General features: G+C 39.0%; 1 protein-coding gene across 1 annotated transcript in view; it reads right to left on the bottom strand.

The window, feature by feature from the left end:
- The window catches only part of LOC145899821 (uncharacterized), a 55,235-nt gene that overhangs the window by 5,183 nt on the left and 36,193 nt on the right, over window positions 1-13,859 (bottom strand). The window contains exons 107-153 of the mRNA XM_082988739.1: window positions 13,655-13,777; window positions 13,332-13,454; window positions 13,142-13,264; window positions 12,821-12,946; window positions 12,566-12,685; window positions 12,370-12,495; window positions 12,164-12,286; window positions 11,752-11,868; window positions 11,562-11,690; window positions 11,266-11,385; window positions 11,022-11,147; window positions 10,711-10,833; window positions 10,421-10,546; window positions 10,129-10,251; window positions 9,609-9,731; window positions 9,143-9,268; window positions 9,042-9,083; window positions 8,802-8,927; window positions 8,394-8,516; window positions 8,159-8,281; window positions 7,893-8,021; window positions 7,573-7,701; window positions 7,331-7,456; window positions 7,076-7,198; window positions 6,809-6,934; window positions 6,432-6,557; window positions 6,186-6,308; window positions 5,992-6,114; window positions 5,741-5,866; window positions 5,427-5,552; window positions 5,240-5,359; window positions 4,997-5,038; window positions 4,769-4,911; window positions 4,399-4,503; window positions 4,093-4,264; window positions 3,920-4,019; window positions 3,683-3,815; window positions 3,212-3,341; window positions 2,856-2,972; window positions 2,588-2,679; window positions 2,193-2,334; window positions 1,833-2,089; window positions 1,540-1,692; window positions 1,100-1,272; window positions 816-960; window positions 411-580; window positions 162-283 (exon numbers count right to left, since the gene is read on the bottom strand). Coding sequence (XP_082844865.1) covers window positions 162-283; window positions 411-580; window positions 816-960; window positions 1,100-1,272; window positions 1,540-1,692; window positions 1,833-2,089; window positions 2,193-2,334; window positions 2,588-2,679; window positions 2,856-2,972; window positions 3,212-3,341; window positions 3,683-3,815; window positions 3,920-4,019; window positions 4,093-4,264; window positions 4,399-4,503; window positions 4,769-4,911; window positions 4,997-5,038; window positions 5,240-5,359; window positions 5,427-5,552; window positions 5,741-5,866; window positions 5,992-6,114; window positions 6,186-6,308; window positions 6,432-6,557; window positions 6,809-6,934; window positions 7,076-7,198; window positions 7,331-7,456; window positions 7,573-7,701; window positions 7,893-8,021; window positions 8,159-8,281; window positions 8,394-8,516; window positions 8,802-8,927; window positions 9,042-9,083; window positions 9,143-9,268; window positions 9,609-9,731; window positions 10,129-10,251; window positions 10,421-10,546; window positions 10,711-10,833; window positions 11,022-11,147; window positions 11,266-11,385; window positions 11,562-11,690; window positions 11,752-11,868; window positions 12,164-12,286; window positions 12,370-12,495; window positions 12,566-12,685; window positions 12,821-12,946; window positions 13,142-13,264; window positions 13,332-13,454; window positions 13,655-13,777 — 5,964 coding nt within the window. The remainder of the gene's footprint in view (window positions 1-161; window positions 284-410; window positions 581-815; window positions 961-1,099; window positions 1,273-1,539; window positions 1,693-1,832; window positions 2,090-2,192; window positions 2,335-2,587; window positions 2,680-2,855; window positions 2,973-3,211; window positions 3,342-3,682; window positions 3,816-3,919; window positions 4,020-4,092; window positions 4,265-4,398; window positions 4,504-4,768; window positions 4,912-4,996; window positions 5,039-5,239; window positions 5,360-5,426; window positions 5,553-5,740; window positions 5,867-5,991; window positions 6,115-6,185; window positions 6,309-6,431; window positions 6,558-6,808; window positions 6,935-7,075; window positions 7,199-7,330; window positions 7,457-7,572; window positions 7,702-7,892; window positions 8,022-8,158; window positions 8,282-8,393; window positions 8,517-8,801; window positions 8,928-9,041; window positions 9,084-9,142; window positions 9,269-9,608; window positions 9,732-10,128; window positions 10,252-10,420; window positions 10,547-10,710; window positions 10,834-11,021; window positions 11,148-11,265; window positions 11,386-11,561; window positions 11,691-11,751; window positions 11,869-12,163; window positions 12,287-12,369; window positions 12,496-12,565; window positions 12,686-12,820; window positions 12,947-13,141; window positions 13,265-13,331; window positions 13,455-13,654; window positions 13,778-13,859) is intronic.

The raw sequence follows: 13,859 nt of genomic DNA, 5'->3' as shown, positions 1-13,859 counted from the left end.
ATTGGTGAGGGTTTCGGCTCAGTAACTACGCAACCCATCCACGGCTTTTAATTAAATATTTTATTTTTTCAGTGTTAATAAACACAAACCAAGACTTCAATTTCTCATTGCCATAACTTTCAACCTTACAACCCACAGTTATTTGCACAACGATATCCCACCTTTTTCAATGTAAGGTCCTCCATTAAGTTGACATCCGCACTCTGACATCCTCACACAATCTTCTCCATCCCGAAGAAACCCAGGATTGCAAACATAATCCTCTATACTCACCTCCTCACAACTACGTAACAAACAACATTATGACGTAGCTATGTGACGTCACTTTCTGGGATATGTTTCACTCCAAGTGTCAAGAACCAACATCCAGTCGTAATTAACAAAAATCCATAGAAATATTAAATACTCACTTATCGGACGCTGTAGGTTCGGAACAAGTGTTGGGACAAGAACTGGCACATGATGTGAAATGGCTGTCGGATGGAACGTAATCATCAAACTTCACCAAACCAGTCACAGAACGCCACGTACACACTGAGACGCCGTTCTGTTGGCATTCACGCGCGTATGCCTCCACTGACTGTGAGTTAAAATAGAAATCATATTTATTCACAGATATATTATGAGTCTGTTTTTAACTTTTCTGGTTAAATATTGATTACAAGCGATTGACTACAAATTAAAACAATTTCTAAAGAAATTCTCAAAAACTTGTGATAAATTAATTTTATTTAATTTCTGTGTCACAGGAACACGTGACAAATGTTATTGTAATGGTGTGGTCAATGTACGAGGGTTTGTGAGTGTGTTTTCACCTCTTCCAGGATTGTTGTGTTTCCGCCATATTCGCAAACATCGAACACACAACTTTCAAACTGGTCTGTGGGATCAACTTCATCGTGGCACGCCGCGAAAGGACCTTCGGGATCGGAAATTACTCCGCAAACATCTTTCTTCGAACTAAAAACAGACAAAGTGCGTCACGTGACTTTTTTGTATGAAAAAAATAAACTTTGAAACAAAATATTGCGCAACGTAATTTGTTAAAAGTAAAAAAATATGTTTTGTTTGCTTCTAACATTTGTTGACAAAAACTTACTAGAAAGTTCTGTCGTCATCCGAACACACGACCTCCTCAGGTGGGACGGGATCCACACATGGCCCCACCTGGTGGCTCATACCAAACTCGTTTACTTTCCGCGTGAGGGAACCATCGGGTAACCTAAACTCGTCGCTATCGTCTCCGTTAAAGTCGCCACACAAACCGAACACCTGTGTGAAAATAACGTAACCAACTTGTTTTTGTTGATTGGAATTCAACAACATTATAGCAGGTGTCTGGGATGGAACCTAATTATTTTCTAAGTTCTTTACAAATTCCGGAATATATAGGAATAGGACCTCAAAAAATAATGTTAAAATCCACAAAGAATTCCTTTCATTCGATATTCTGACTTCCCCGAAACCTTCACTAAATTCCTTTCTTGAAAACCTTTTCTTTCAAAATATATGAACAAATCATCAGAATATCTTCCCTACCTTGTTCTTGTAGCTGCTTGGAATGGTGACGCGAACATTTGATCTGGTTTGTTCGACTTTCAACCCGAAGTTAGTTTTTAAGGTGTAATACCGACCCTGTCTTCTTACTGTGAAACTTGGAGCTGTGAAACTTCTGTAGGAAACCCCGTTGACCTGAAGAAATGTTGGAATGTCCTTAATTCACAAACAACATGGAAGGGACAAAAATAAACAAGATTTACTCTTTAAATGGTTTTGGAACTGGTTAACAAGTTATCAAAGTAAGAAAAAGACGACATTAAACCCTAGTTTACCTTCGGTAATAATCTTCCTTCGAATCGGATTATCTGTGTAGAATTCTCGAAATAAACTGTGGCGGATTTAGTGTAAGTTACTCGAGGTCGGGATCTCGACTCGTGTTCAACGATAATCTTGTACCAGAGCGGATCATCCTGAGGTAATTTGGTCTCGGAAAGTCGGTAACTGCACTTCCCCATAAAGTTGTACATTCTCCTGGTTCGGTCGAATGTGAAATAATGCGGATCCCCGAAAGCACGACAAGCCCCGTAACCTGAACATAAATTATTTGGTGAAATATCAAATTTTGTCAGAAACATCCACGCTTCAGTCGTTTCGGTTTACGCCCAAGATTTTTTGCACTTTTCCTGTCTTACTTTCAGGTTCACATCCAAGCTTTCCATCTTTTCCAACCAGACAACTTGTTCCATCGGGACAAGAGATATTTTCACATTTCATTGATCCGTCGCGACACGAACACTTTTTCCCACAATTATCCAACACCACAGAGTCGCCAGACTACAGGAAAGAGTTTTGTTGTAAAATTTACCACAATTTTTTCATCTATCCAGCATTAAAACATGGAATCGTAAAAGAACCAATGAACACAGAAATAAAAGAAAAGATATTTTTTACGTTGTTAAGTTATTGTGACACGATCTTTTTACAAAAGCTGATGGTGGTGATTTCAAAGTTTCTGCCTCTACACACTTTCTTGGGTGTTTTGACCACAACTAATCAGGGGGTTTCGAGTTTATACATGACGTCATACCTTGAAATATTTATCTTCATGCAGGCAACCGCATTCCTCCCTAGGTACACAAATTCCTCCGGACAAAACGAATCCATCCTCGCATTCACAACCTTAGATATAAGTTATATTAACTTTAATTTACTGTATTCCCGGATGTAAGTTTCCCGCTCAAATTCAAATGAAATCCTTTGATAACGAATGCAAGCATTACGCTATATTAACAAATTAGTTCTACATTTACAGGGGATTTATTCGAAACATTTTAACGAAACACAATCACAATCACCTGGCACACATTCCCGCTTCGTACAATTCACAACATTCCTATCATCAGTAAATTGACAAAGTTCGGGACAAGTTTTAACGCATTCTGAGTATCTGGAGTTGATCGGACAAAGAATTTCTGTTGAAAAAGAAATTTTAACATGGTGGAATCAGTGACGTCACCAAAGTTCGCAATCTACACTTGACCATGAAATAACTAGTTAAACTATTATGACGTCACACTTTTTCGCATACAGTGTGGCAAAAATACAAACATTTTCTCCCACAAAACACAAATATTTGAGAAGTTGTACATGGGTGTGATTTTGATCAGAACAAGAGACACGAAAGTTATTCAACCGTAACAACACAACTCACCGAATCCACATTTTTTCCTCCAATCACAAACCTTGAACCCAGCATCAGTGCATGCGGCTGCGTACGAGGCTAAATTACCAATCAACCAATCAGGAGCCGCGTTGCTGTTGCAGGCGTCCTTGCGACAAGCCTGGTGAAATTAACAGGTTGGAAATTTCATTAAAACAAGTTTACAATATTCCAAGCAATTCTTCACGTGGTGGAATTAAATTGGTTTTGGCAAAATTTCTGATTTTCTTGATTTGTTTGTTGGTGAAAAGTAAAACTTTTATTTACTAGAAAAAGATTTTAACAAGTTCCAGTTTAGGGTCTCATGTTTAGGGGGGCATTGAACAATAATGGTCCATAGTGACTTTCTTGTATGATTTATTTTTAGGGGCCTACAGAGTTTAAATAATTTGCGAGGTCCGCAGACCCAAACTAGTTCCACTTTGATATTTATATTTGGATATTAGGAAGGGGGGTCTTCACCTCGACGTAGACACTGGAATCGACATTACAAGCTGAGAAGCAACCATCTTCATCCACAAACATATTACAATCACATTCCCCACTACTCGGTATTTGTGAGGAACAAGAATCATATTGAACAGTCGGTTGACACCTGGGATAGAGGAAACACCTTTGAGTGTTGTGCATTTAAACAAAGCTCGCGAATTAAACTCAAGTGAGTGTGAGGTGATGAGGAGTAACTAAACCTTCCCTTACCCTGGTTGTCCACTGTCAGTTTTCCACTGCTCACCGAACACCTCAGGTTGCTTGTTCCCCAAATCGTTGCTTGGATCAGAATCACTGTCGCCACAAAGACCTGGAATTTATGATCATACGAGTTTTCGGTTCAGGAAATGTAACAAAACCACCAACAACTTCATGCCTCCCACCTTTGGTGCAACCTGCGTAAGAACCAGGGAATCCAACTTTTACGTTGCCGTCAGAGTTCATCGTTACAACGATTCCGTATTTCGTCTCCAACCTCAAACTCGAACCGAGTTGAACAACCTGCAGTCCTGATGACTGTATCAGGTACGGGGAAGTACCCAAAACTCCATCGATCTATCAAGAATTTGAATCAGTTCCAGCACAAGATGTTGCCAGATACCAACAGTAAAATATAACTAACTCCAAAAAGCACGTTATCTTTTTCAACAAACACACAACCCAACAATTATGAACAGACAACAACTTACCGTGAAAATTAATCCTCTCTTCAACTCCACTTTCACCCCTGTCGTTTCTATGACAACCTTCAGTAGGGAGGGGAGGGTTCCACTGGGGGGGTTCGACTTGACGATCTGAAAAAACAAATCATGGAAATCTTGCGGTTTCTTCGCTCTGGTGCTACGGATTGTGACAAAACTCCCGACACTGGACCAGAATCAACAAAACTTGAGTAATCTTTTCTTTATTATAAAGGCAATGGAGCCAGCAATATCATTCCAGTGAGCTGTTTCGGCCCAAGAGGTCTCATCAGTGCAGCTAAATAGCCGGCAAGACTTTGTGTTCAATATGATTTTTATAACCCAAGTTTGTTTGTTTGATTTTCACAGATTTTCCCACCTCAACTTTGACAGGAATTAATCCGTCGCAATTATTCTCAACCAGCAAATAACTACAAGCTCCAACGAAATCGTATGTGCTTGTGTCGAAAGTTTCAAAGTGATGTCCGTTTCTCACGTGACAGAAGAACGTAGGATCGGCCACTGCAACATAAACGTAACCGTTACACGCAAACATCTTTATTATACGTATCACATCAACATGACACGTGATGTAAATGTTGCTTACCTGGTGGCGAGGTGATGGGGGCGGTGGTGGTGGTTGTCACAACTGGAATAAACAAGTTAAGAATCAATTCGGAATAAAAGACACAGAAATATTGTGGTATTATAAAATATAAGAGGTGGGAATCTTCACAGCGATTGCAACAGATGGGAATGATTTCCAAAATCAATTGAACAGGAAAAAAATGACAAGTTTCATGAAGCAGCTCTACATTGGAAGATGTTCAACTTATGACAAGTTTCAAACCTTCACAGTTCTTAACTCCGTCTCCAGTGTAACCATGGTTACAAGAACAAGAGAAACTTCCTACTGTGTTGCTGCATACCGCCTCCTGGTGGCAGGGATTGTCGTTACATTCGTCCTTGTCTGGAGGAAATATGCAAACGGTAGGAAGGGTTGAAGAAAAACTTCCAGGAATATGAACTTTAGTTACCTTCACACGTGACTCCGTCGCCCTGGTAACCGTCTGCGCATGCGCAGTTATAACTTCCCGGTGTGTTTGAACAGTTAGCATTGTTTGAACAATTGCTGACGTCAGGGTCGTCGCATTCGTTGATGTCTGAAAATATTAGTGAAGAATATTGGATCAACGTTTAAATTTTAATAATTTCAACTCTGAATTTTTTAATATTTGTAATAAAATCCTGAATTGTTGCGAAATAAGCAGTGGTTTCGAGAGCATGGCATATGTTTATCACATATTGCACTTTATACAATCTACATATACGTTATCGAATGAGGACCAACCTTCGCATTTCTCAACATAACCGGTATAACCAGGTGCACAATCACATCTGAATGTTCCCCTTGTATTCACACAAACAGTGGCCGAATCACAATTGTTTAACGATGGGTCGGAACACTCATCCACGTCTAGAGTATAGATCGGATGAGAGGTGTGATGAAACTTATTATCAGTGACGTCACAATAATGTGAACATTTACAACGACAAAAAAAGAAAAAGAAAACCAACAACTTTGTTTAAAGCCAAACTCACCATCGCAAGTTAAACCATCTCCTACGTAACCATCAACACACGAACAAACATAACTACCAACTGTGTTGTCACAATCGGCATTCACGTCACAAACGGAGGGCGTCGTTGAACATTCATTGATGTCTGAAGATCAATTAAAGTGTCACGTGATTAGGGAAAAGCGGGTTACTCCAGGTCAATCGATGACGTCATACCTTCACAGACGTCTCCCAGCATCCGATAGCCAACCTTGCAAACACATTTGAAGCTGTCTTCTGTGTTCTGGCAAACCTTGTCATCCGGACAATCGTGTTGTCCAGTTCCACACAAGTCTTTGGCTGTAAACACAAAACGGTTTCAATTTAATATGAAGGTTTTTGCTACATATTCTGCCCCAAACAATTAACCCACTGCTTTCAACAGCTTGACTTTATTCAGTGTAAAATAAAGTCGGAACTTACAAATACAATTCTTTCCATCACCACGATATCCATCCGTACATGAACAAGTAAAACTTCCAATAGTGTTGGAGCAAGTTGCAAGCACAGGCATGCAATCGTCCTCCCCAGAAGAACATTCGTCAATATCTGCACCAACATTAAACCTTGATAAATAACCAATGTACTCTGTATGTAAAGATTAGCCGACTAAAGTTAACACTATCTGGCCCTCGGTTAAGCATTCATCGTTTTTTTTTCAATTTATAAATCAGATGACATCAAACAAAAGCTTCATTGGAATATTCTAGAACCGCTCAATCAGCCACATGAACACGTGGTTGAGTTTAAAGAAAAACTTTACAAAGACTTTTTTTGTGTCTCAGTAAATAAACTCGAACCTTGGCATTGATCAGAAGTTGATTTCCAGTAACCAGCTTCACACGAACACTCATAACTTCCAACATTATTCAAACATTGTGAGTTTGAGAAACAAATGCTTGGCGTAACTTTGCATTCGTTTATATCTGGAATCAACAAACCGCATTGTTACGTCACATTGGATGGAGGAAACGTGATATAAGTGAGGAGAAAAGTATCAAAATAAACACGCATTTTTTTTCCTTGAAACTTCACAAACGTTTAAACCGTACTTTTTACACAATTACCTGAACAAGTCTTTCCATCTCCCGTGAACCCTGTGACGCAATCACAGGTGTAGCTCCCTCTAGTGTTCCTGCACACCGAATTATGAGGGCACGGACTCGAGACTGCATCGCATTCGTCAATATCTAAAACAAAGTGTAGGTTTTTAAATAAAAAAAATCATGAAATGATGAAGCGCCAAAAACATTTCCGATTTATTTCCTTACGTTCGCATAAAACTCTCCCTGTAACCCATGCAATTTTGCTGTTAGATTTACCTGTACACACTCCCTTAGGATCACCGGTATATCCGCTCTTACAATCACATTGATATCCTCCCTGTAGATTCGTGCACAGTGAATTCGTTCCACAGTCACTTGTACCTTGTTGGCATTCGTCCATATCTGACACGAAAAGTTGTTTGTTTGAATATTTTGATTAAAAATAAATATTTATTCGAGGTAATTTAATTTTTATTTCAGAATTGTTGCGTCATAATACAAGTAGAATCCATGTGTACCTGTGCATTGATGTGGGGGAATCCCCGAGTAGCCTTCTTTACAAACACACGAATAACTTCCAACCGTGTTTTTACAAGTTGAATTTCCTCCACATGAAAATGTAGAACTGTCGCCACATTCGTCCACGTCTTTAAACATTAGGGTTTAAATTGGAACACAACAATTGTTGTGAAGAGTATTAAGGTGTAAGGACGAGTTACAAGGAACGCTTCATTATTCCATCACAATTGTAAGATTTTACCCAATAAGAAACACGTGAGCAAGTTGTATTAATAATAATAAACATTCTCAGACGAATAATATCGATGTTGATATTTACCTGAACAAAGTGTTTCACCATTTTTAAGCTCATAACCTTCATCACATTCACATCTGTAGCTTCCAGGAATATTTTCGCATGTTGAGTAAGAAGTACAGAGGGATGCAGATTTTGAACACTCGTCGATATCTGCAAAGTAACAACAAGTATTAAAATAAACAAGGAAAACCAAATTCGAAGACGCCTCGCAAACATAGCAGAGATACGAAAGTAGTTCAAACATTTCACAGATTTTACGGTCGATGATTTTGAAGTTGGAAACCAACCTGAGCACGTGACGCCGTCTCCTTGGTAACCGTTGTCACAACTACACGAATACGAACCTTCCCGATTCACACAAGTGGCCGCTGGGTGGCAGTTGTGAGTATTGTTCGAACACTCGTCTATATCTGTGCAAAAAATCACCATAGAAATCATATTTCCAACCATTGAAAACCAGCAGAAGTATTTTTATCACAAATAGATTGAAAAAAATCATTAGATGTTTGTTAACAGTCTTACCTTTGCACATTTTCTCCCGTAGTAAATAACCAATCACACAGTTACACGTGTAACTTCCAACCGTGTTCTGACACTCAGAATTTCTCTGGCATGTGAATTCACCCGTTGAACATTCGTCAATATCTATGACCACAAAAAGGAAAAACTAAATATATTAAATCTGTCAGTTTGAGTGGCAAAGTAACAGGTTTGCTATGCTCATTGACAAATATATCATCTTATCAAACAGATTTACAAAAAAATTTGGGACCATTTAGGTTTTGTGTTGTTATTATGCGGAACATAGTGGGGATTTCATATGGGTTCAATCCAGAATGATTTTAATGTTTAAGTCCTCAAATACATTCACATACTCAGTTACACCCAAATACTTTAAATTGATTCGAAGGGTGCCGAAAAAGTCCTCACCAAAGCAATACGACTTCCCGTCTCCAGTATAACCAGTGTTGCATTTACATTCATAACTCCCATACGTGTTCACACACTCAGAGTTAAGTTGGCAATCCGCATCTCCCCTGCTACATTCGTCTACGTCTGGTGGAAAACAAGGTGTGAAAGGGACTGGAACCCACCAAGTTTTATTTATCGTAACTTGGGTCAATATTATTCAGATAACCACGTAATATTTTAGACACAGTTTAAACTGACCTGGTGCTTGTGTTGTTGTAGCTGGTGGTGGAGTTGTGACAACTGAAATATCAGGAAAGTTTAAATATCATGCGACAGATACGTCATACTCACATTCCTACCTTCACAGTAAGAGTTTGAATCTCCAGTGAAACCGGGGGAACATTGACATATGTAACTTCCAACTGTGTTGATGCAGTCTGAGTTATCCACGCATCCGTGCGATCCATCCAAACACTCGTTGATATCTAGATGGAATTAGTTCATGTGAATAAACATGGAGCCATGGCAATTATCATATGAATTCTGTAAGCTACAAACAGATGTCAACTGTTTCGACCTAACAAGGTTTGATCAGTGCAGCTTGGTGTGACTATAGACGATCTTGCCGACAAAACGGAAGCTTAAGATCGTCTGCTTGTGGTTTAACAATATTAGCAACAGGGGGTTCAAGCTACAAACTGGAAACGTTAAATTATTTTATAATTCGACATCGGCAATGTTTTCGTCAACGAATATTCAACAGAATTATTCGAAGCAAACCTTGTTAGTTACACACATGTATGTTACTATGGTAACTTTAATCACCTGAGCAATCGTTTGTTCCATCACCAGTAAAACCTTCCAAACAATAACACTGATAACTCCCATCTGTGTCAATACACTCCCCATCCACGTGGCATGCTTGTGGGGCTGAACACTCGTCGATGTCTGGAGAGGAAAAGAAGTTTTGAAATATAATTTGAACAACTCTGTAACTTGTGAGAATAAACCTCTGGCCCATAGTGCTCAAAATATTGACATGTTTTAATTTAGTTAAAACGTTTTCAGCAAAAACTTGTGTCATCATCAGTGAAACATGTCAACGTTTTCAGCACTGTGGGCCAGTTTGTTTATTTCCAGAATTAATATGAGTTTTTTCTTTGTTAGTGTTCCTATGTATCTTGTGTTTTAATTCATCAACGAAATTCACCACAAAAGTTTTTTTGCAACTTGCAACCGATCTCTTTAAACCCAGATATTGAATTGATTATTATGGATTGGTGTCAGATGTAAAGTTCTTATTCATTCGAAATATTTTCAATAAGAAGACTGAATTAGTTCGTACTTGTGCATGATTCGTTCACACGCTGATATCCCGTGTTACATGTACATATGAAACTCCCAGCTGTGTTGTGGCAAGTTGAGTTGTTGGGGCAATTTCCAGATCCAATTGAACACTCGTCAATATCTGAAAGTAATTGGTTTTTTTCAACAAGTTATTGATTTAAATCCAGCATTTGAATTTAAAAAAAATGCCTTCAGTTAATGTTTTACAAAACTTTCCCAAAACTTTTTTTTCGTTGTATTTTTATTTTAAAATATTTGAAAAGACGAGTTAAAAACCAATAAATTCTTACCTTTGCAAACAAATCCATCCCCAGTCAAGCCGTCATTACACGAACAGTTGTAAGATCCGATTGTGTTCAAACACTTGGCGTCATCACTACATTTGTTCAGCTCGTTTAACGAACACTCGTCGATATCTGTGGGAATAACGGGTTTAAATCGTCCGTTTCGGCAAAATTTTAATTTTACGAATTTAACTTTTTTAATTTTTTGCTTTTTCATGAAAAGGAAAATTGGTCAGTTTCGCATTTCCCACTTAACTTGTGCGAGTCTAATTTGACACATAAGAAACTCATCTGACCTTGGCAACTTTTCCTTCCGTCTCCATGGTAACCTTGCTCACATTTACACGTGTACCCCCCAACCGTGTTCGTACAGAGAGATTGGGAAACACAATCGTTCGAAACTTCACATTCATCGATGTCTAAATGAGAATTCTTATTACACAAAGACTGCATAAAAACCTATATGTGGACAAAGGGTAACCGGTTCGATTCCCACCGACAGCAAATCTCAATGTATTGTTAATGTTAATTTTTTAAACTTTATCACAGGACATTGCATCTCTATATATAGTGTGCACATGGTATTTGCTTCCTTTATGTTACATACCTGTACAGTAGCCGCTTTGTTGTAACGCATATCCGCTTTCACAAACACACAAATAACTTCCAAGAGTGTTCGAACATTCGGAGAGTGGTTTACAATCCGATGTTCCAATCGAACATTCGTCGATGTCTGGTGGAAACAAACGTTTTGTTTCATATTTCGAAAAGATTTTCAAAATAGTGCGCCAACATCAAGAGGGAGATATTTCCAACTTATCGCTACTTTGACCAGGACAACCTGATCTTACCTTTACATTCACTTCCATCCCCCATGAAACCTCTGTTGCATTCACATGAGTAAGAGCCAGGAAGGTTGGAGCAGCTCGAGTTGATGGAACAATTATTTGGGAGATTACATTCGTCAATATCTACATGAATAATTGTGAAATTTACAATCACATGTTTTGTAGAGTTTCTAAGAGGGTTTTTATCAATTAATAGTTTTAACAATTTCATCAACACTTTGTTCGTTGCCCGTCAGTTTTTTATCGGAATATTTTAGAGTCTTTCAATGGTTGAGCATCAACTTCGAATGTTTCCTCACCTTCGCACAAATCAGTGTTGGAATTTCTCTCGAATCCGCTCTTACATTCACATTCCCATCCTCCCTCAACATTCACACACAACTCGTTTGTGACGCAATCATCCAGATCACGTGAGCACTCGTCGATATCTGGAACAAAAGTAGAATCGGTAAAAGTTACAAAATATGAAAGATAATTTTGTGAACTCACCTTTGCACTCGCTTCCGTCAAACTCGTACGAGTCATCACATTCACATTCGAACCCGCCATCGTTGTTGACGCATTTCGAGTTATTCCGACATACGAAAGTTGAACATTCGTTGATATCTGGACGCAAAATAACTCGATGAGAATTAAACAACATAAGTTGCCTCAAACAACATGAGTTGCCTCAAACAACATGAGTTGCCTCAAACAACATAAGTTGCCTCAAACAACATGAGTTGCCTCAAACAACATGAGTTGCCTCAAACAACATAAGTTGCCTCAAACAACATGAGTTGCCTCAAACAACATAAGTTGCCTCAAACAAACAACAGTTGCAAAATTTCCTTTCGTGTGATGAATTTATTGCATGACAAATTCTTTAAAAGTCCAAAAACTCGTTTAAAGCGAATAAAACCTTGACAAAATGTTCCGTCCCCAATAAATCCACTTCCGCATTGGCACTCGTAACTTCCCACGGTGTTGTCGCACTGCGCCCACTTGTGGCATGTATCGATACCGTCTGTACACTCGTCCACGTCTGCATAAACATAAGCAGTGTAATAATTATGTCGCAAAAGCACATCACGATGCGACCGATCATGGTGAGGATTAAATATTCACCTGAACAAGATTCTACTGGATTTCCACTGAAACCTACGTCACACGAACAAACAAAGGACCCCCCTGTGTTCGAACAAAGCGCATTCTTTGTACAGTTGTGAGTGGTGTGAACGCACTCGTCAATATCTACGTGAAAATTCAACAATAACCGATATTGAAAATTGTAATGATGTAAGGTTAATCACGTGACACGAACCTACACACGTGAACCCGTTTCCCGCGTAACCTTCCTTGCACGTGCATTCAAAACTTCCCGCCAAATTTGAACACGTGGCTGATGACGTACACGCGGTTGGGTCAAGACATTCATCAATATCTGGAAAGTGAGTCAAGTTAAAGTTTCTTCAAATTAAATTGTTTGGGAAGTCACAGCATTATAATTTGCTGGAATATTATTAAACCATAAATTCCAAATCACATGAGGTGATAAATTATGTGACCGTCGACTCACCTTCACAAACCTTCTTCCCATCTCCCGAGTAACCTTCCACACACCTGCAACTATACGAACCCGGCAAGTTGATGCAATCAGCGTTGTCATGACAATCGTGACGTCCGCTTTGGCAATTATCGACATCTGGGGATGAAAAAATCGGTTGAAAAACCAACGTTGTTTTAAATTAAGTGCGGTCTGAAGCGATTTCTGTGGAAAATTTCATAAGGAATATTAATGCCAAGACACAGGACTGGATTAACCCCGAGGTTAGCACCGATATTTATTTGTAAAGTAGTTGGCGTGGAAACAACAAATTGGAAGCAGACCCGAACTTACCTGAGCAATAGAGACGGCCATCCCCAGTATATCCATCATCACACATACAAGTGTAACTCCCATCCAAGTCTGTACATCCAGCGTTACTTGTGCATATTGAAGTGTTGTCGCACTCGTTGATGTCTGCAAGAAAATCAATATTTTGCAAAAATGTTTGAAAAAAATCGCACGGTTAAGTTGTGATACTCACTCATGCATGACATTTTCCCATGACCCATGTAACCTTCTGCGCATGCGCACAAGTAGCTTCCGTCGGTATTAGTGCAAAGTGCGTTATCAGCACAAGGCATATCCAAACTACACTCGTCCATATCTGCACCAAGATAACATAAAAAGTTAAGTCTATTGAATTCACGAAAAAAATTATTCAATTAACCAAACTTTTCTTTTAAAAAGTCGATGTCCTTTTGTTTTTGTCAGTTTGAACCAAAATTTAATCAAATATGCAACAAACTCGTTGAAATATCTTAGGAGGTATATGTGGGGTTCGAACCCACAACCTTTCACACTCACCCGTGCAAACTTTCCCAATTATCTGATATCCTGCTCTACATTTGCACTCGTATGACCCAAGGTTGTTGACGCAATCAGCGTTGACGTCACAATCGTCAACTTGTAGAAGGCATTCGTCCACATCTGAAAAGTTCAGGTCCAAAGTTGAACACAAATTGATGTAGTTGCCAACACATGGCGGGAGTCCCTCACAGATATGTGAGTT

The sequence above is a fragment of the Ascidia mentula genome, chromosome 4 (genome assembly GCF_947561715.1).
Source record: "Ascidia mentula chromosome 4, kaAscMent1.1, whole genome shotgun sequence".
In the NCBI taxonomy this organism is placed as follows: Eukaryota; Metazoa; Chordata; class Ascidiacea; order Phlebobranchia; family Ascidiidae; genus Ascidia; species Ascidia mentula.
Note: the sequence above shows the minus strand (reverse complement) of the source record. Positions and strands in the feature narration are given on the sequence as shown.